Source organism: Dipodomys merriami, unplaced genomic scaffold, assembly GCF_024711535.1.
Source record: "Dipodomys merriami isolate MVZ:Mamm:240054 unplaced genomic scaffold, mDipMer1.0.p SCAF_1, whole genome shotgun sequence".
Lineage (NCBI taxonomy): Eukaryota > Metazoa > Chordata > Mammalia > Rodentia > Heteromyidae > Dipodomys > Dipodomys merriami.
Genome location: NW_027202270.1, coordinates 2,569,898 through 2,591,380, shown reverse-complemented (window position 1 = coordinate 2,591,380; position 21,483 = coordinate 2,569,898). Strand labels below are relative to the sequence as shown.

The 21,483-nt window shown below is 52.2% G+C and overlaps 1 protein-coding gene across 21 annotated transcripts in view; it reads left to right on the top strand.

Moving 5' to 3' along the window:
- Lrrfip1 (LRR binding FLII interacting protein 1) overlaps nucleotides 1-21,483 on the top strand; it is a 119,449-nt gene that overhangs the window by 60,311 nt on the left and 37,655 nt on the right. For 7 of the 21 annotated variants that reach the window (XM_070010026.1, XM_070009149.1, XM_070009231.1 and 4 more), the window contains exons 2-8: nucleotides 3,328-3,414; nucleotides 6,760-6,777; nucleotides 10,029-10,076; nucleotides 11,795-11,839; nucleotides 12,298-12,348; nucleotides 14,779-14,952; nucleotides 18,287-18,346. In XM_070010026.1, the coding sequence (XP_069866127.1) occupies nucleotides 3,328-3,414; nucleotides 6,760-6,777; nucleotides 10,029-10,076; nucleotides 11,795-11,839; nucleotides 12,298-12,348; nucleotides 14,779-14,952; nucleotides 18,287-18,346 (483 nt within the window). The remainder of the gene's footprint in view (nucleotides 1-3,327; nucleotides 3,415-6,759; nucleotides 6,778-10,028; nucleotides 10,077-11,794; nucleotides 11,840-12,297; nucleotides 12,349-14,778; nucleotides 14,953-18,286; nucleotides 18,347-21,483) is intronic. The other 14 variants (XM_070010149.1, XM_070010105.1, XM_070010230.1 and 11 more) reach the window with 3 other exon arrangements.

Here is a 21,483-nt window from a genome sequence, read left to right as displayed (position 1 = left end):
CTGTTTTGGTCATTCCCTGTTGTGTAACAAATATCCAGACTCAAGGCTGAGAATAGTCACCATCTAGCTGGGCGCCGGTGGCTCACACCTGTCATCCTAGCTACTTAAGAGGCTGAGATCTGAGGATCGCAGTTTAAAACCAGCCCGGGCAGGAAAGTCCGTGAGACTTATCTCCAATAAACCACCAGAAAACCAGAAGTGATGCTGTGGCTCAAGTGGTAGAGCGCTCACCTTGAGCTGAAGAGCTAAGGGATATCGCCCAGACCCAGAGTTCAAACCCCACAACCAACAAAAAAGGATAGTCATCACCTCTGCCCTCAGCCCCGGGGTCAGGATCGCGGACCCTGCCTTGCTGGGTCCCTGCCTGGTATCACCGGCTGCGCTCGAGGCTGACCCGGCCCAGGGCCTTCTGGACCTTGGAGCATGACTCTTCCTCGGAGCCTCCTTGGGTTATCAGACTGGTTCCCTCTTCCTTCTGACCAACACCGGGGAGCCGTGGGAGCCGCTTTCGGCTCTTGGAGGCTGGGACACGCCTCAGCCATGTGGCCAGCAAAAGGCTCCCTCTAACCTCTAGACCCTCTTGTAGGGGACTTGACTGATGAGAGCATCCCCTTTGCTCAACCCAGTCAGTGACGAGGGACCTTCCTGATTTGTACACGTGGTGTAACCATGACAGGAGTGATGTCGTCATAGTCACTGTCCCACCCACACTGGAGGACGAGGTCTCTGCAGAGTGTGCACTGGGGGCCAGATTCTTGGGGAAAACCTTCTAGAACTGCTGACTACTCCTGCTAGCCCTTCCCTTCCTCCTTTCTCCTTCCTTACACTCATTCTCCTCCTTCCCTCTCCTTATTGCTCTCCACCCGAGCTCAAGGGCTGAGCTGCTTGCTGTCACCGTCCTTGCCTAGTCTGTGTGAGCTTGGAAAGGAGCCAGTGTGCGCCGAGCCCCCGCCCAGGGCCCGGGAGGCAGCCGCGACCACATGGGCGCCCATGGGATCACAGCCGCTTTGCCGCCTCACCCCCTCTCCAGCCTTGGGACCTCTGTGGACCTCTGAAAGGCTCTTTACAAAGTGTGACTGGTCTGGAGCTTTTGAAACAGCAGTGACGTGTGCGTTGATGTGCAGCCGTGCCTGAGCTAAGGGAGCGCTCCACCTGAGCACTCCTCCGTTTGGAGCACTGGTGGAGGAACCACTCGTTATAGAGCAGATTTCTTAGGAGAACACGACAGTCTCGACAGCCATCAGGTCCGGTGTGGTGGCGCATACCTGTAATCTAGATATCCAGGAAACTGAGGCAGGAAGATGGAGGGTTCCAGACCAGCCTTCCTCCTCTACAGGGGAAGAGGAGGAGGACTAACCCAGTTTACAGTACAAATGGGGGAGGGGTGTGTCGGCACTATTGGGGGCCCTCCTGGCTGAGCCCCATGCCGCATGCCTAGCCTTGGTATTGGCTGTTTCCACTGGCCAGCCGCCTAGGGTCCCCGTAGCCCCATGTTATGACCATTTAGGGAGCAGTGAGTGTGCAAATCTGTTCGTGGAGCTGTGGGCAGCAGAATTTCTGGGGTATCCCAGCCTCCTGGCTGTTTTGTGCCATAGGGTAGGAACAAGCCGGAGACTCGTGAACTGTGAGCCAGTGTGGACGTAAATGGCAGTTAGCATGGCTGCCTCGTTAGGCGGCTCTCGTAGAAACGTGCGGGCCTTGCAGGTTGCTAGGGAGAGGCAGACCCATGAACTGCAAGGCCCAGAGCCCGCGTGGCTCCTGCACGGAATGAGGTCAGCGGGTCTGCTGGCGGGGACTGGGCAGAAGTCTTGCAGAGTGGGTCAGAGGCCTGGGGTCTGGCAGCCTTTCCAGGCTCTGTTTTCTGCCCTGTAAGGGGCGGGGTCGAGCTGGGGCCTGCCCCCAGAGCGGCTGCAGGAAAAGCTGGCATGGTCTGACGATGTGCTTAGAATGAGAGCTGAGCGCTGGGTGCAAATGACGATGACACCGTCCATCCTGTCCGGATGCCCTGAGATGTCTGCTGATGCCGGGGCCGCAGGAACCCCATCCTGGGGTGCGTGTATTTCCTGGTCATTCGAGCCTGTGACAGACGTTAACTGGAGCAGAGTAGGACACTGACAGTGACATACAGCATGCCTTAGCAACCTCAATGCAGGATTTTTTCTTACTATCTTTTTCTTTTTCTTTTTGTTGGTCATGGGGCTTGAACTCTGGGCCTGGGCGCTGTTCCTCAGCTCTTTAGCTCAAGGCTAGTGCTCTACCACTTGAGCCACAGCGCCACTTCCAGGTTTTTCAGTTTATGTGCTACTGAGGAATCGAATCAGCACTCTGCCCCTAAGCCACCTTCCCAGTCCTCCACCTTTTCATGTTAAGGGACACTTTATGGCTTTTCTCTGGCCTGCCCAATTTGCAAGCGTTGCTGTTCTCGGAGCTCAGAGCTGTTCCTGAGCGGAGGCCTGGTGAAATGACAACTGTGATATCCTGACACCCAGTGAGCACCGGCCACATGGCCTTGGTGGCGTGGATATGCTGCTGGAAAATATGGCTTCCACCCGAAGCTGGGTGGGACAGGACAGTGCAAGTTTTCATCTCACTACTCAAAGCACTGTACAATTTAAAACTTAAAAATGGAGCTGTGGGGGGGAAGCTGGAAGGGGAGGGAAAGAAAGAGAAAAATGAGGTAAGGAGTAACAAGTTGGGCAAGCAATGTATTCTTACCTTACTTATGTAACTATCACTCCTCTCTACATCACCTTGACAATAAAAAAAAAAAAAAAATGGATCCGGGTACTGGTGTTTCAGGCTGTAATCCTAGCTTCTCAGGAGGCTAAGATCTGAGGGTCATGGTTGGAAGTCAGCCTAGGCAGGAAAGTCTGTGAGATTCTTCTCTTCAATTAACCACCAAGCCGCAAGTGGATGTGTGGTTCAAGTAGTAGAGTGGTAGCCTTGAGCGGAAGAGCGCAGGGTTACTACCCAGGCCCTGGGTTCAAGCCCCAAGACTGGCAGACATCCAAATGTGCACACACGCGTGCGCGCGCACACACACACACACACACACACACACACAGACCGAGTTAAAAATTGAATTATTTCTAGGATTTTCCATGTCATGTTTCAGCCTTTACTGGGTCACAGGTAACTATAACCTTAGAAAGTTGGATCAGGGAGCTGTGTGTTCCCTTAGCAGCGTTTTTAGTTCGTGTGAGCCTGTGCCTCATGGCTGTATGTTTGTTCAGCTCTAAACAAGATTTTCTCCCACAGCGTCGTTAGTCATGTACCCAGGGCTGCCGCTGATCTGTCTTCTAATGAGATTTCCGGGTCTGTTTTCAGGCGGAGGCCAGGCTTGCAGCGAAGCGTGCTGCCCGGGCCGAGGCTCGAGAGATCCGAATGCGGGAGCTGGAGCGGCAGCAGAAGGAGGTGAGCCGGGGTCTGGGCGGTTCTGTTGAGGGTGGGTTCAGGTCAGGGCTGCGGGCGATTGCAGAGGCACCTGTCCCCTCCCCGAGGCTCTAGTTGGAATGTGTTTGCCGGGTGGCTGCTGTCCAAGGTCAGCCCAGGGGTGCACATAGCACGGATGCCACCCCTGCCTGCCCCAGCCCCGGGTCAGCCTGGGTCTGAAGAGAGGGGAGGGGAAGGGAGGGGAGGGGAGGGGAAGAGAGGGGAGGGGAGGGGAGGGGAAGAGAGGGGAGGGGAGGGGAAGAAAGGAGAGGGGAGGGGAAGGGAGGGGAGGGGAGGGGAAGGGAGGGGAGGAAAGGAGAGGAGAGGGGAGGGGAGGGGAGGAAAAGAGAGAGGAGGAGGGGCAAATCCCAGCCCAGCTTTCCAGGCCAAGCTTCGAGCTCTAACTGTTGAACTAGAGGCTCTGAATTAAAGCCAGAAAGAGCAGATTGGTTGTTTCTGCCTAATTGACCAACTTGTTTGCTTACAAATGCCTTACCTGCGGCTTACACGTGTGGAATAGCTAGATGGCACAGAAGGGGGCTGCTGGGTCTGTGTGGGGCTTTTTAGCTCACTTTAGGACAGCAATCTTTCCATGTCCTTCCAGATAGTACGGCAAAGGGACCCCGCGCCATACGCTTTTCCTGTTAAGTAGCTATGAACGTAACGTGTTGGCCAAGGTGACTGGCCATGTCTAGGGCTGATTTTCGTCCACAGGCTCTGCTTGGGCCCACACAGCCCGGAAACCCTAGCAGGCGTTCACCTTGGGCGCTTTCAGATAAAAATCTGACTTTTATTTTCTCCTCCAGTGACTCCCGTGCTTGGACCAAGCTGGTCACAGTCACGTTCTCTGTAGGGTTGGCTGGCCCCGGCCTACACCACTCCTTGCTGTCCCGTGAGGTGTGCAAGCAGAGGGGCGTGGCTGTGCTTGATTTGGGGAGAGCACTTATCAGGTAGTCTGAGAAGGGATGTAGAGCCGGGGACCCCTGCTGCAGGGGTCAGTCATCCCATGGTCCTGTAGAGAGGGAAAAGCGGCTCGCTAGGAAGGGCTTCCCAGTGCTGGGCTCTCCAGGGACACGGCACCTTAGAGCCTGGCCCTCCTGCGATGGTGACAGAGTGACCTGCGTGGCCAGGTGGCCAGGCAGCACACTCACCTGCGTCTGAGCAGGGCTCCGAAAACGCTTGCACCTGCTCAAAGGGATCACAGTGTTCCCTGTCTTCCCTCAGGGATTGTAAATACCATTGTAAGTTGCAGTTGTTATGTTACTGTGCCTTACAGTTTAATATTGCTGGTTTCTTTCTCTCCTATTGACTCAGAGAAGCAGGGTTAGCATTTTTCCCTATTCCAATCTCCTCTCAAGTCATAAGTATTATTTCCAAATAGAAAAAGGAAAGGCGCTCCTAGGTTTTCAAGTGAGTTATTTGGACTCCACGGTCGTGCAGCAGCTTCCTGTTCCTGCTGTTTAACTGAAGCCCCTCCCCTGCCCTCCTAGCCAAAGCAAGGGGCAGAGCTATCAGGGCCTGAGACCCGGCGAGCCCCCTTCTTCACACTCCTGGTTGGATCCTGAGCCAGGCTCAGGATCGAAGGCCCTTCAGGAAGCACCACACACAGAAATAGTTGGACTGGGAAGTGTGTGGGGGGGGACAATGAAAAAGGCTCTGTTGTGTTTTAGGCCACTCCACCTGGTTCCCGAGACAGCGTCCGGCACGGGTGCCATCGCGACACCTCGCACCTCTGCTCAGAGTGCCTGTGCAGGCCTGCTTTAGTGGAGCTTCTATTGCCAGTTGGTCCTCTAAGGAACTATTTTAATCGTATTTCCATCTGCATCTTTTTTATTAGCTTTAGTTGTACAAAAGGGTTTCAGTTCAACGTGTCAGCTCCTCCATGCTTACCTACACGTGCGAAGGGGCCTGCGTGTACACGCTAGGGAGAAGGGTGAGCTGCTGGTGGCCTGAGCCGGGGCCTGACACCCTCACTACCCAAAGCCCGGGCTATTATTAGCACCAGTGAACATGGCTGAGCTTGTGCCATCTGATAGCCTGCACGCTGACATTTTAAGTTGTTGAATAAGAGGAAATGAATATGCTCTGGAAGACCCGTGTTTAACTAGTAGGGTTCGTATTTTGATGGAAAAACTGGGAAACTCCACCCTGTCTACCTGCCCACGTGGAGCTTCTGGGTAGCCCTGGTGTTCCCGGAGGGGTATCATCGGCCCAGAGCTCCGAGTCCAGCTAGGCGTTGCGGAAGGGGCCATGCTGAGAGCCAGAGTTAGCGTCCCCAGGAAGCCTGTACGAGATGTGGCAAAGGGAGCTATGTTGGGGTACTGGCTGGTCATCAGGCCTCTCCAGACCCAGGCAGCCCCAGCCACCCTACACCTTGATTTATCCGAACCCTCAGTGCCTCTCTGCGGCTGCAGCCGCCTGACCCTGGCTCTCTGGCATGGACGCCTACTTTCAGTGGGCTCACTAGGAGAAGATAACTTGCAGACACCCTTCAGGAAACCCCAGTGAACCCTGAATTCTGGGGGTGAGCCGATGCTGATAGAAAAAGACAGGGCTCGGGGGATGACCTGTTGCTACTGAGACGATAAACCTTTTTCAGCTGAGGTGCCGTGTTTATTTATAGTCACAATATTGAATGTGTGCACCTGTGCGCCCATGCAAGCCTAGAAACTTGGTGTTTCCAGCCCTTCACTCTGACTGGCCTGGACAGGACTGGCACTGTGTACGTTTTGTTGAATGAGTACAAATAAACAGGCAGATTGTTTCATCTAGTGTCACTGCATAATTAGAAGAAGGCTCTACAGCAAAGCGGTCATGTCACCGAATGGTAATAACCTCCTTTGAAATAGGGCAGTTGCATCTAAAGACCTCTGTATTTTGCTGGAGTTCCCCTGGTATTCTGTACACATCCGTGTGGATCCGAACACTGAAGCTTCATTCTGTGTTTGGGAGCTGACCAGTGGACTGTAATTTATGTCACTACACTTTCTGCTTGAATTTTGTTATTTTCAGAAGAATATCTCATACTGTTTCCCACAAGTGCCAGTACATTATAGTTACTTCTGCATTAGAAGTTATTGTAATAACCCAGCCCAATTCTGGCAAACATGTTTTACCAGGGTGTCTTAAGTCGGGATGTGAGTGAATGATACCATGATGCTCTTCATTGGACTTCACACGCTCTTGTGCTCGGCTTACCCCCATTGCAGGGACCCCAGTGTGGCCTTTCCTCACATTTCTGGTTATTTACAGAACCTTCTGCCTGATGCTCCTGTGGCTCTAATTGGATTTTCTGTTTTTCTCCTGTCTCTCTGTCCTTCTCTGTAGATCTATCAGGTTCAAAAGGTAGGCTCGTTTTATTCTTCATTTTCTAATCTGCATGGACTGGTGTTTTTTCCTTGCTAAGATCTGGTCACCTCTGAGGAACCACGCCTTGCACTGAAGATGGCTGCTGGCCTCCTTGTCTGTGGGCTTGTCTGCGGAAGCATGCTCCACCACGGGAAGCAGCACCCCTCTCCACCCCCATTCCTTGAGGAATTAAACTTAGAAAGCAAATTCTAAGCCAACCACTAGTGGCTCGCTCCTGTCATCCTGGCTACTCAGGAAGCTGAGACTGGAGGATCCCAGTACAAAACCAGCCTGAACAGAAAAGCCTATGAGACTCTTACCGACAATTAACCACCAAAAAGCCAGAAGGAGAACTGTGGGTCAGGTGGTAGAGCACCAGCCTTGAGTAGAAAATCTCAGGGATAGCACCCAGGTCCTGAGTTCAAGCCTTAGTACTAGCACAAAAAAGAGAAAACAACAAAAATTCTAGCACAAAAGTCATTTCAGAATTTGAAGAACCTTTTCAAAGCAAAGATTCAAAGAAATCTTTCCACATAGCTTTATTAGAAAGACTTTAAAAATACCAGTGTACCTTACCACACATAAAGAGACTCCTGGATATTGTTTTTTAAATCCAAATGAGAAAGGAAATGGAAATGCAGCCATACAGTTCCCCGGCTGAGTCTTAGACAGTGTGTATCTCTGCCCCTGGCTGTCGTGGGGGCAGCTGAGGTTTAGAATGAGAAGGCCAAACACAGAAAACCTAGGGAGAACCACATCCGCACCCCAGGGGAGCCACTGATGCCCCGAGAATTTATGCAGCTGAACAAAGTACATTTCCGGTAGATGAGTCCAGTGTGTTTCCCAGTAGGGAAGTGCATCCCGAGCCAGAGCTCCAAACCATCTGCAGAGTTCAGGGAGAAATGAGCAGGTCCAGGGCTGGGCCAGGTGGCCTCGGGGTCACTGGTGCAGGGCAGGGGACACTGCTGTCCCTGACCCACCCCGGGGACCCAGCTGGCCATCTCCACCCACGCCCTCCCTGTCCTGCCCAGGGCCACTTCAGAGCTTTCTGTTGATGCACACACCCTGATACAGTGAGAAGGTGAACTTATGTAGGATGCACAGCTGGAGAGACCTCCAGAAGTCCATGGCCAGAGGACACACACACACACACACACACACACACACACACACACACACACACACACACACACACACGGGAGGGAAGGGAAGGCTTGACACACACACACACACACACACACACACACACACACACACACACACACACACACACACACACACACACACACACACACACACACACACACACACACACACACACACACACACACACACACACACGGGAGGGAAGGGAAGGCTTTCCTTACCAAAGTAATCCAGGATGAGGGACAGGGCGGTTGGCACTTCTTGCAGCCCAGTGGGCCACTGTGTGTACATGGTTTCTCTGGAAACAAAGCTGGTTCTGGGAGCTCAGCGCCTTCCAAAGCAGTCTGCCCCTCGCTCCCCTCTGCATGACTCACTGCTACATCCTAACCTGTGTTTGCTCTGGAGGGCCGGGCTGGTGCGGTTGGCTGAGGCTAGGGCTGCACTGGGCACGGGGGCTGGGCACGGGGCAGGCACTAGGCACTGCGGTTTCCAGACTGCTCTCCCCATGACGGATGTGGGAATGCGGCTGGGGTTACAGCTCCCCGAGCCAGGTGAGAGAGCATGAATACTGTTCTTAGTGTAACCACACACAAACATCAGCCTGTAGGATGGCATGGATTGAGGCAAAGGAAAAATATAAAACCAGAAAAACTGGTAATACAGACTTCTGTTGGAATCTGATTAACTTGTGAATACACACATATTTCCTCTGTAAAAAGAGCGATTTTCCTTCTATTTCCTTGTGATTAAACTAGAGAAGAGATAAAGATAAAGCAGGCGTGAGGGCTTCCTTCTTACTCGTGACAAGTCTGGCCGGGCTGAGCTGCCAGCTTCAGAGTGTAAAATGCTTGAAGCCAAGGCGGTCAGTGAAATTGAAATTACACTCTGACAGTAGCAAGTGCTGGCTTTGATTCCCTTTCCCGAGTCTATTCTAAGGAAATAGCTTAAGTGAAAAAAGAGGTGGTTCATATGGTTTTTTGTAGTAGTTTGATATGGCTTAGTTTTTAAAGCGTTGCACAGTTCTCCTGATTTCTCCTCTTCTAATGTTCCACTTAGCAGCATCTCTAAGAGAGAGGCCTGAGTCCATCCAGGAGTAGCATGTCTTAAATCCAGCTGCTTTTTCTCAATGACACTAAACCAAACTGAGCAGCAGCGCGTGCGGGTGATTGTAAAGCATACAGCTACCTGTACTCCCGACAGCCTCTTTCTCTCTCTCTCTCTCTCTCTCTCTCTCTCTCTCTCTCTCTCTCTCTCTCTCTCTCTCTCTCTCTCTCTCTTTCTCTTGTAAGAGTGTAATGTGAAAAGAAATCACAGCTATGTTTTATGAGATGGAGTATGGTTTATTGTTCCTTGATTTTCTTACTGGAAATGGAGGGGAAAGTAAGGAGAACGGCAGAACCCCATTATTTGAATCCATAGCCTGTTTCGCACTTGATGTTGGAGCTCCTGTACTGTGCTGTGCTCTTCGAGGGCTAACTTGCATCGTGATGATTTAGACTGGCAAGGTACATCCATGGAGCCATTAGCTAGTGTAAACCCCAAACGTAACTTCAGGTGCACACCTTTCTCTCCTGCCCACAGACCTCCACAGGCTCCAGGCACTTTGGGTCCAAGCAGGCCCTAAGGACAGCCGAAGGGTATGACTTCTCTGGCCTGAGTTCGTTCAGCACAAATACCAGGAACATGTGATCTGGAAGTCCAGATCAACCCAGCATTTCTCCCCCGTGGTCTCAGGGTTTCTCCCCTTCTGGGACAGTAGCACTCGCCGGCCCTAGGCGGAGCTTCACCTGAGCAGGGTTCATTCCGCTTACGCGCTTGCTCTGAAGGCCCGGGAGCTTCATTGGGATGTTTGTGATGCTCCAGGTGTCTCCAGAGGCCATCCTGGCCCAGGCCTGCTTTGTCTGGGGGACCAGTGGCTTGCAGGGACTGGCCAGGCCTCTCGCAGGCTTGACCCCACTGAGCTGCAGCTGCTTTGCCTGGCATGAGACACAGCACCCCCTTCCCCGTGTGCCGGGGTGGCAGGGGGGAGGTGCATGTCCCCACAGTACCTGTGCCTTTGCCATGTTGCTTCCTGACTAATTTTCTTTCCCTTCTGTCTATAGAAATATTATGGGCTGGATACGAAATGGGGTGACATCGAACAGTGGATGGTAGGCCTTGAATGCAATTTTAAGACATAAGTGGTTTTTAACTTAATTTGCATGCAGATTAATTATGTGGATAGATTTCTTACTGCAGCATGATTTGATGGTGCGCGTTTTTCTCTGGGGCATCTCTGTGTCTGGTCTGACACAGAGCTGTGCACCCCGTATGCGGCCTGCGTAGAAGCGTCCAGGCCAGCACAGGTGGTGTGGCTCCTGCGGAGCTGCTGGCTGGCATCCACGGGAGGGCACGTGTGAGGCACGGCCTCCACAGCCCCCAGCTTCCTGTGTAGAAGTTTCTCCACTAGACTCAAGCTGGGCACGTGTCCCCCAAGTGAGAACTTTCCAGAAAAACCTTGAGTTAATGACCATCTCGTCTCACTATGTTCCAGTTGGAACCAGAAGGGGCACACGCTCCCTTTCCTTCCTCGGACTGCAGCAACTGCTCTCAGCCCTTCCGTCCCTTCTGACCTTCATACGCCCTCACCCTTCCACACCCATGAAGGAAAACTCTCCACCTCTCCTGCCCGTTCCCTAGCCCTGCTCTTCTGCCTCCTCAGGTCAGATGGTGCTAGCTCACCCCCAGGGATTACCCCCCCATCCTTGGCCCTCACGGGAGAGGTGACCCCATGGTGAGGTCTGGGAGTGCACTTTGTGGTGCTTCCCACTGGTCCCATAAAGATCACCCACCTCCTCCTGGCTGGCTCCAGGGGCATGTCCTCACTGCTCCCAGTGTTCGAGAACCTGGCCAGGGTGTCGACGTTCTGTTCAGTGTTCCTCATTCCTAAAACAAGACTATCACCCAGCATCTTAGATGCTCCAGAGGATAGAACACACACTTCCTCTGTTGAAACAAACATGACTAAGCAGCCTGGCACTGATGCACGCCTGCAGTCCTAGCTACTGAGGAGGCTGAGATCTGAGGGTCAAGGTGGTTCGAAGCCAGCCTGGCAGAAAAGTCTGTCTCCAGTTAACCATCAAATAAATAAATAAATAAAGTGGAGCTATGCCAGCCTTGAGTGAAAAAGTCAAATGTGAACGTAAGGCCTTGAGTTCAAGCCCCAGGACCAACACATAGGCACACGCATACGCACGTGTGTGAGTGACAACCTGTACCAGTTTTCAGTTTAGTTTATTTCACTCTGACATATGTAATTTATTTTAAGTCTTATAATAATTAAAAGATGTTACTCTTATATATATGCCACTGAGAAAGAGAAAGCTGCTAGCTAGAATTGGGAGCAGTTTTACTATCAGTCATGCCCCAACTCCAGATATGTCCAAATGTGCAAACCCGTGTGAGTCTCAGACTCCATGCGCTGGAGGTGTAGGGTAACATCCTTACTGGGAATTTTTGTGGAAATGACTTCTCCTCTGATTCCCCAAAATGAAGAATCGGCTTCTGAATGTAAGAGGTAAAGCAGGTCAACTTCAATGGACCAGATTTCAGAGGTTACCAAAGAGTCAGGCCTAGCTTCTTCCCTAGTGCTCTCTTGCTGATTTTCAAAGGCTCGAACAGTCCAATTATCTGTGTGCTCAAGAACCTCACCGAGAAGGCACTTTGCCCAGGGTTATGACACTGAAGCCTTTAAACAGAAGCAAAGAAAATATTTATTTGGCATTTAGTTGCACGGGCTCTTCTTTGTTTCAGTGGGGCTGTTCTAAGCGCTGTGAAGCACTCTCCTCTGCCGGTTTCTAACTCTGCTGTCTCCCTGTTGCTTTGGTAGGAAGACAGTGAGCGCTACTCCCGCAGGTCCAGAAGAAACACCTCGGTCAGTACCGCGTTCCTCTGTTCTGGGCATTGTGGCTGAGGGCCGCCCTGCTCCTCGGGGCTGACGTTACTATCTAAACAAAGACCAAGCGCTGCCTTTGGTATTTTGACCTAAGTTCAGTGAGCAGCGTGTGTCTGGGGAAGGTTTGAGTATTTACATATTCCTGGTGTTTCTGGTGCTTTTTATGCGACTGAATACCCATGGCTAATTTGCACAGTAATATCAACTCCGAGACTTATTTGTAGCTAATCTGTAAGTGAAGCCTGTTTCCACAAGCAGTCCTGGGAAACGGCCCAAAGCCCACGCTGCCACAGACCTGGCTTGTGCCCCCTTTGCTCTTGGGGGGGGGGATCTGAGCCCCCCGCCGCTGTGGAGTCTGATCACCACGTCCCTCTGAGACTTGGGCTCTGGTTTCTGCTCTGTGCCTTCACTGTTGTTCTCACCCTTTCTCCCACTAGGCTTCTGATGAGGACGAGCGCATGTCTGTGGGTAGCCGCGGCAGTCTGCGGGTCAGTACCCTGAGTGACGGGGGGGGGGGGGAGAGGAAGTGGTGTGCATGGCCAGGGGGTGGGTGGGTAGAACCCCTGCACCCCCATCTCACACCCGTTACCCCTTGTCTCACAGCCAGCGTCTGGTGGATGAGACACCAACGTCAAGTCCGCTCGGTGGGAAATGTATGAATGTGCGCGGTCACGTTCTCCCAAGAGTAGAAGTTGTTATTTTTCACGGTTTTCCACATCACAAAACCACGGAAGCTTGGTTCCCAGTGGCTCAGCGTTGCCGGTGTGCGGGGTAGGGGTGCAAGGGCGCCTGGCATCGTCAGCTGCTCTGCGTGCCCGCCGTGTGCAGGCCCCGAGCAAGGCCGCATGGCAGTCACTGCTCACTGATTCGGGGGGGGCAGTCTCCAGCAGCCACCTTCAGGGCGCCCCATCCTCAGGGACCTTCCCAGTTAGCAACTATGATGAAATCTCCTCTCCACTGACAATCTAACGGTTGGTAAATACACTCCAAAAACCTCCACAATTATACTTGAAGCAGTCGTGTGCGCTGGGAAGTGGAGAAACTGAGGCAGTTGAAAGTCCTCTTCCCGCTGGTCGAGCCGCATCTCAGAGCAGCTGCTCGGAGTCCCTCTAGTACTGAGGAACTTCATGGGACTGGGAGCGGGTTTGTCATCAGTGTGACAGTTGCTCCTGTCACTCCCTGAGTGCCTTCCTACGTTCTGTAAGTACGAAGTGTGCGTTTACAGGGCTGTTTGTCGTGACGACATGCTGATGTCGTAGGTCAACTGCTCCATCGTCCTCTCTTGCTGTGCCAAAGCAGCTCCCCCATGATCTGCTGGACAGTTAACAACCATGAAAGCACTCAAAGTGTCACCTTGCTTTGGGGACCTGTCCCTTAGGCACATGACCTTGATGATGCCACTTAAGTCCCTTGGAAGAAGGATGAGTTCTGTAACTGAAATACCGTAAGTGCGAAGCTCGGCTTCCAGAATCTGTAGCCAGGCCCAGCACCACCCATGCCCATGCCCACCCTGGCTGCCAGGTCAAGGAAGTGTGGCTCGAGGCCTGCAGAGCTAAGAACTCACACTGGACTGAGCATCCAAAACCATCAGCCATCTGTTTGGGTTTTTTGTTTCTGGTAGTCTTGGGGCTGGAACTCAGTACCTCGTGCTTACTAATCTGGTGCTCTACTACTTGAACCATGCCCCCCAGCCCTGCCAAAAGAACCTTTGGTGGAAATAGTGAGAACAAATCCCGAATTATAGGGAGTGAAGAGAGAACGGGAGATTGAACAGAAAGTAAACCTCTAATAGGATGTTTCATCTTCAGACCCATGACGAATTCTGTGCAAGACTTGTGTGCACTTTCTCCCAGGCTTCCTGACGCAGAATGTGAAGAGTTGGGGGTTAGGCTAGCCTTCATCTCACTGACAGTATTTTAGCTGAATTTCCATGCTAGTCACCCTTCTTTGCTTACCTCGCTGACACCTGTGCTGGAAGGTGTGGCATTTTGTACAGGAAGCCCACAGGCAGCAGTTAAGAGCAGGAGAAGCTGGGCGCCGGTGGCTCACGCCTGTCATCCCAGCTACTCAGGAGGCTGAGATCTGAGGATCACGGTTCAAAGCCAGCCCAGGCAGGCAAGTCAGTGAGACTCTTATCTCCAATAAACCACTAGAAAACCAGAAGTGGCGCTGTGGCTCACACGGTAGAGTGCTCGCCTTGAGCTGAAGACCATGGGGACAGCGCCCAAGCCCTGAGTTCAAGCCCCACGACCAAATAAAAAAAAAAGGAGCAGGGGAAAGTCCCTGGGGCTTTCACTCTGTGCCACTCTGTCCCATGACGCACGTGAGCAAAAGAAACAAATGTGTTAAAGACCACAGACACTTGGGAGCTTGGATCTTAGACACGAATCAAAGCTCCTAATTTGCATAGGTGCAGAACTGGCCTGGACTGCCTTGAGATGCCTGCTTGGGTCCCAGTTCTTAGTGACAACGCGGGGGGTGGGGGGGAGGGCGGAGGGGTGCCCCTCCACCAGCAATCACCAGTGAGGCCGGGCCGGGCAGAATGACATGTCACTCATTCTCCACCGAGGGAGGGATGTGCTCTCACATTCTGACATCTTCACTTTGAATTGCTGAGGGTCTTTTGGAGTCTTTTGTTTCCCCCTCCCACCGCGCTGGCCTGCCTGCCGCCGGCCCTGCTGCCGGGGAAGCTTCTCCCTCCATGCTCCCTCAGAGACTCTTGGCTGTCATGAGTTTTTCATTTTTCTTCCTCAAAGCCCGATAGTGATATACCTGGTATCCTTTCCCTGCAGTTAGCGCGTGCACGGTGTAAAGAGGAAGTAGTTTTGCTCACACAGTTTCGTAATTCACCAATTCTTGAAACCGTTGAAGTCTTACTTAACACCCTGGGAGTTTATGGTTGCCCTCCTCCTTTTTAGACAGTCTGTAAGACCCGGAAGTCGTGGGAGGCATGTTCCTGTGAGGGTTGTAAAGACTGCCTGTTGCGTGTTAATAATGTTCTCCTCTCCTCCGGCTCTCCTCTCCTGCTCTCCTCGTTCACATCGTCCTGGCAGGTGCAGTCTGACCTGGAGTACAGGGGCCCCCACGCCTGGGTGAGCTGGACAGACAGACTTTGCCGTGTGAACCTAACTGTGTGGTGTGATGCCCAATAACCAATCATGCTTCACTAACCTCCCAAAAAAGCCGTGTGTCTTTGTCCCTCCAACAGTCTCCACCCAGCCGGCTTCCTCCCAGGGGCTCTGCCCGCGGGTCTGGGGTCCCATCCGGGCCTCGGGGACCAGTGTTTACCATGTGCTGTGTGAGCACCTGAGCCCCAACTGAAGTTACTTTGTGCTCTTTTAAAACAAAAAAAATTTTTTTCTAATCTCTAGCCATGCAAAATTGAATGTGCCTTTGACCCTTTTGCCAGAAAATACTCTCAGGAAAGACTTCAGTTCCAACCACAAAACAAAGGCTTCAGATCTAAGCTTGGGTTTTGGGGGGTACAGCTACATGCCTGTCATCCCAGCTGAGCAGGAGGCTTTAGGGAAGAGGATTTGGGTCCAGACCAGCCTGGGCAAAACTACTCAAGACCTTGAAAAATAACTACAGTCAAATAGGTCTGGGGATGTGGGTCAAGGGGAGCAAATGTGAAGTCCCGAGTTCAAACCCCAGTACAGCCAGAAAAATTCAATATAAATCTCAGCAGAAAGCACTGCTTCCCGTTGAGGTAGCAAACAGTAACTCTCGTGTTCAATTAAGTCTATCTTTCAAAATTATTCAGCAAATTCATATTATAAACATGTTTTTTTGTTTTGTTTTTTGGTTGTGGGGCTTGAACTCTGGGTCTGGGTGCTGTCCCTCAGCTCTTCAGCTCAAGGCGAGCACTCTATCACTTGAGCCACAGCGCCACTTCTGGGTTTTCTGGTGGTTTATTGGAGATAAGAATTTCCGGGATTTCCTGCCTGGGCTGGCTTTGAACCGTGATCCTCAGAACTCAGCCTCCCGAGTAGCTAGGATTACAGGCGTGAGCCACTGGCACCCGGCTAAACAGGTGTTTTTAGCTCCCAGTGATAGTAGGTAAATAGTGCTGCATCTGTCCTGTGTGGGACCTTCCAGGTCTCCCCAGGGCCGGTAGAAGGGGGAAGGGAGCCCGGAGTGGGAACACAGAGCGCGGAGAGCCGGGCATTCAGCCTGCCCAGTGCCCAGCTGTGGGGCCACTCTCGCCTGGTGAGAGTATAGCCAGCTCCAGCTAGGACAAAGATAGGGAAGATAGGGACACAGATTCAGGAAGTATCCTACATGGGGTCCGCTACTTATCTGCACAGCACTTCCCTGGGTAGATCAGAGCATTTTGCAACATTGTAACTAGCAATCCTTTTGTATTTGAACCTGTTTCTAGATTGTTAGCCCTTTAATTTTGATCTCACCATAGATTTTAAGTGCCTGTCCTTGAAGGAATGAATTAATTACATTGTAGCAGTGGTCAGAGACAGATTTGGGTTTTGTTTTTCAGCATTCTTTTTTTTTTTTGGCCCATCATGGGGCTTGAACTCTGGGCCTTGGCCCTGTCCCTCAGCTCTCCATAGCACCCACTTCCGGCTTTTTCTGTTTATGTGGTGCTGAGGAATTGAACCCAGGGCTCATGCATGAGAGGCAAGCCCAGCCCATTGTTTTTTCAGCATTTTTAATAAGAAAAGCTGACAACTGACTTTGCCTGGTCCTGGAAACCCCTGGTGCCCTGAGGACTGCATGGTCCGGTCAAGATTCAGTGGGCACAGCTGCCATTAGTTTTTGTTTGTGTGGCCTGTATCTGCTGTTTAAAATGTAGATCCGCTAGATGTAGATTACAGCTGTAAGCCTAGCTACTTTGGAGGCTGAGATCGATCTAAGGATCACAGTTTTAAGCCAGCCTGTGCAGGAAAGTCCCTGAGACTCGAATCCGCAATTAACCACCAAAAAGCCCAAAGTTGAGTTGTAGCTTGAGTGGTAGAGCATTAGCCTTGAGCAAAAAAGCTGAGATACAGTGCCCAGACTCTGAGTTCAAGCCCCAGGACCGCAGCCACGTGTGCATGCACACATGAATGCCTTTACTTTGCAGCAGTGTTTTTGAATATCAGGTTCACCAGCAGAGCTTGTTAAAGTACTTATTCCTGGGCCTTCCTCCAGGGACTGAGATGTCCAGGCAGAGCCTGGCTCCTGGGCATGCCAGTCCCCGAGGCCTAGCGGTGGCCCGTGCAGCAGTGCCCAGCCAAGTGAACAGCAGAGTGCCCTGCTCAGTGAGGGGCCCTGAGAAAAGAACTCCGCAGAGCAAAACTAGGACCTGACTTCAGATGAAGTTTTTATTCTAACACTGAGACCCTTGTCAGCCCGCATTGCCCTGCTGTGCCCATACCCCATGCATATTAAACCTTCTGAAAGAAGGTGAAAATCCCTTTTGATGTGACCTCAGCAGGCTCCCATGAACAGGAATGTGCCCTAGGACAAAATTCCATTACAGACAACTGGGGAGGGGGCATTCCCCAAAGCTTTTCGTAAGCAATCCTGCATATTTGTGGGGGGGGGTGGGAACAGGTGATAAACAGGTGTGTGCCTTTGCTCCAGCACAGCATCAACTCTCACAGCTGCCAGGACTGGTGCTGTGCCTGAGGTCATGTGACACGGCAGCACCTCCATCTGTCCACCTGCCCCACGTGTGCAGGGCATTCCTCCTCACCTTAAGAGCAGAGGTTTCCTTAAAGTTCCATCGGGACATGATTTAGAAAGCCTGAGCTTGGGCAACGGTTGGGAGGCAAGCAAAGGTAGCACATTCTCTCTGTCTTTCCTAGAGGATTAATTAGGAAGTCATTAAGTCTGTCCTCAGGTTAAATTTTGAAAAATAAAGTAGGAAGATGATGAATATAAATAAAATGAATCTCGAAGCTATGCACCTCCCCCCCGAAACCTCCACAATGAACTTTCACATTTAATTATTTTAGGTCTAATAGAGTTCAGCTTATGAGTTCAGCTTCATATGGGGCTGTAATTTCCCCGAACTTGCCCTGAACCAGGACCTTACCATGGTTGACGAGGCCGGATCACTTACTCACTGGCCTGGTATCCAGACTTCGTGGAGGCCGGCATGTCCACAGTCATGCTGGAAGACTGAACATAGAACGCTGCAGAGAGCAGCCGCAGCAGGCCGTGCGCCTCGCTGCCCAGGGCTCAGAGGAAGGGACTGTAAGACTTACCAGCAGTGACAGGCGACAGGAAGCTGATGGGTTGAGCGCCTGACTGTGTTGCTTTCTCCTGAGTTGCAGTGGTGTGGACAAGAGGCCTGGGCAGCAGGGGCCTGCCAAGATCAGTGCCCGCCACCCCCAGCATGCTTTGCCCCAGCCTCCCTCTTGCTGGCCAGTCAGTGTCTCCATCTGCATACTCGTCTGGCTTTCTCTTTTCTCATTGAAACAGACAAATGGCTGTGATGGAGAGCGGTCTGGATCCCAGTCCCTGAGCAGAAGATCTGGCAGGGTTAGTACAGTATGCTTGCACCGCACAAAATTCAAGGAGGTTGCTAACAAGCTGCCAAAATGTAAAGTTAGCATCTTTGCCCTTTTTGTGTCATTTTGTTGTCTTTGTGCGTTTTTCTAACCTATTCAGAATGTTCTCACACGTTCCTAGCATGACTCAGATTCTGTTTTCAGTGGTCCGTTTTGCTAGGCATCTCCAGGATTACAGGTCGCCTCTGTTGGGTCTCAGCCCTCAGCACACGTGTACTGCTCTGTGTATTCTGGTAAAGTCCGCTTTCAGGGGGACTTGAGTCCCGTGTTCTCACAGCTCTCCAGGCCCGGCCTTCATGCTGGTAGTGTTCACATTAAACATACATGTAGACACGAGAGCTCATGTTCTCCACAAGGGAAGAGGAAAGCTGAGTAGGATGGCTGGCATGCAGGATTGAGGGTGAGAAGCACAGAGGACGGAGAGGAGGGCGAGGTCATACCCCGGGTATCCTGTGTACAGGACCTCGTGTCATGTACAGCCTGTAGGACACTGTGCGCCCGGTGCACAGCACCCTGTGTGTGGTGTATAGGACACTGTGAGTTCTGTGTACAGCACCCTGACTGTGTGGTGTATAAAATCCTGTGCACCCTGTTCACAGCACCCTGTGTGTGGTGTATAGGACACTGTGAGTTCTGTGTACAGCACCCTGAGTGTGTGCGGTGTATAGAATCCTGTGCACCCTGTGCACAGCACCTTGTATGTATGTGTGGTGTATAGGATCATGTGCACCCTGTGTGTGTGTGGTGGATAGGATCCTGTGCACAGCATCCTGTGTGTGTGTGGTGTATAGGACACGTGAGTTCTGTGCACAGCACGCTGTGTGTGTGTGGTGTTTAGGACACTGTGCACAGCACCTTGTGTGTGTGTGGTGTATAGGGCACTGTGAGTTCTGTGCACAGCACCCTGTGTGTGTGTGGTGTATAGGACACTGTGAGTTCTGTATACACTACCCTGTGTACAGGATCCTGTGCACAGCACCCTCTGTGTGGTATATAGGACACTGTAACTGCACAGCACCCTGTGTGTGTGTGGTGTATAGGACACGTGAGTTCTGTGCACAGCACCCTGTGTGTGTGTGGTGTTTAGGACACTGCACAGCACCTTGTGTGTGTGTGGTGTATAGGGCACTGTGAGTTCTGTGCACAGCACCCTGTGTGTGTGTGGTGTATAGGACACTGTGAGTTCTGTATACACTACCCTGTGTACAGGATCCTGTGCACAGCACCCTCTGTGTGGTATATAGGACACTGTAACTGCACAGCACCCTGTGTGTGTGTGGTGTATAGGACACGTGAGTTCTGTGCACAGCACCCTGTGTGTGTGTGGTGTTTAGGACACTGCACAGCACCTTGTGTGTGTGTGGTGTATAGGGCACTGTGAGTTCTGTGCACAGCACCCTGTGTGTGTGTGGTGTATAGGACACTGTGAGTTCTGTATACACTACCCTGTGTACAGGATCCTGTGCACAGCACCCTGTGTGTGTGTGGTGTTTAGGACACTGTGCACCCTGTGCACAGCACCCTCTGTGTGGTGTATAGGACACTGTGCACCCTGTGCACAGCACCCTCTGTGTGTGTGGTGTTTAGGACACTGTGCACAGCACCCTCTGTGTGGTGTATAGGACATTGTGTGCCCTGTGCACAGCACCCTCTGTGTGTGTGGTGTTTAGGACACTGTGCGCCCTGTGCACAGCACCCTCTGTGTGTGTGGTGTTTAGGACACTGTGCTTTGTTCTACACGGTCACGACAGCCGCGTTGTGGCTCTGCATCTCCTGGCACCCCTGAACGGCTCCCCCGAATCTGACTAGCCTGCAGCTTTCCCTCTAGCACGCTGTCATGTGTGCTGATCAGCGCTTCTCAGTCCGCTGCCCCGCGTGGTGTCCTGACACAGCGGGACCCGTGCCCGCGGCAGGGCAGGCTGGCACCCGGCTCTGTGTTACGCCTTATTTTTACGTTAATGACAATGAACCTGTGTTTCATGGGTTGTGTTAAGCTTTAGGTCGTGTCTGGGTGTCGGTGGCTCATGCTTGTAATCCTCCTTACTCAGGAGGCTGAGATCTGAGGATCGCAGTTCAAAGCCAGCCTGGGCAGGAACATCCATAAGACTCTTATCTCCAATAAACCATTCAGAAAACCAGAAGTGGCGCTGTGGCTCAAGTGGTAGAGCACTTGACTTGAGCTGAAGAGCTGAGGGACAGCGCCCAGGCCCAGAGTTCAGGCTCCACGACCGGACCCAAAAAAAAAAAAAAAGAGATCAAACACAAAGGGAGCCGCTGAGCCAGCTCTAACGCTACTTGTGGAGGGAAGAGGGATGTACCGATGCCAAGCGAGGAGTCAGAGCGGAGAGTGTGGGGACAGGCTAGCCTGGGTCTCAGGGGAGCTCAGGAAGCCCTGGGAGAGGCAGGCCGCTCTTCCTCTGATTTCCCCCTTCCTCCCTCCCTCTCCCCCCCATCTGTCCAACTTCACCCCTGTTGCCCCTCCCCATGTTCTTCACTGGGCTTTGTCATTCAAAGTGCATCTTCCAGCCTTCACCAGGAGGTTCCTCCAGATAGGGAGGCGAGGGAGGGAGAGGCCCTGAGCCTCCCTCCACCTGCACCAGAGGTGAGAATTGAGCTGAGGTGGTCAGGTGTGCTGAGCTGAAGAAAACCCTAAAATTTGGCAATAAGCAGAACTTAGATGAAGGAGGAATTTAGGTAAGCCACAGACTGTGACAGGAGCGCTACTCAGTGATGACCTCATGACAGATAACCGCATGGTCTCACTGAGACTCAGCACTGGGTATAAAATCAGGGCCAGGGGGTGCTGGGAAGGTGGCTCAGTGGTAGAGCACTTGCCTTGCATGCATGAGGCCCTGGGTTCGATTCCTCAGCACCACATAAGCAAAACCAAAAAAAAAGCCGGAAGTGGCGCTGCGGCTCAAGTGGTAGAGCGCTAGCCTTGAGCTGAAGAGCTGAGGGACAGTGCCCAGGCCCAGAGTTCAGGCTCCACAACCGGACCCAAAAAAAAAAAAAAAAAAATCAGGGCCAGGGGTTCTGGAGACAAACGGCCTGGTTGTTACTTCCTGTGTCTCCCTGGCCACCATGCCCCTCCCTCTCCCCCCTTCCCCC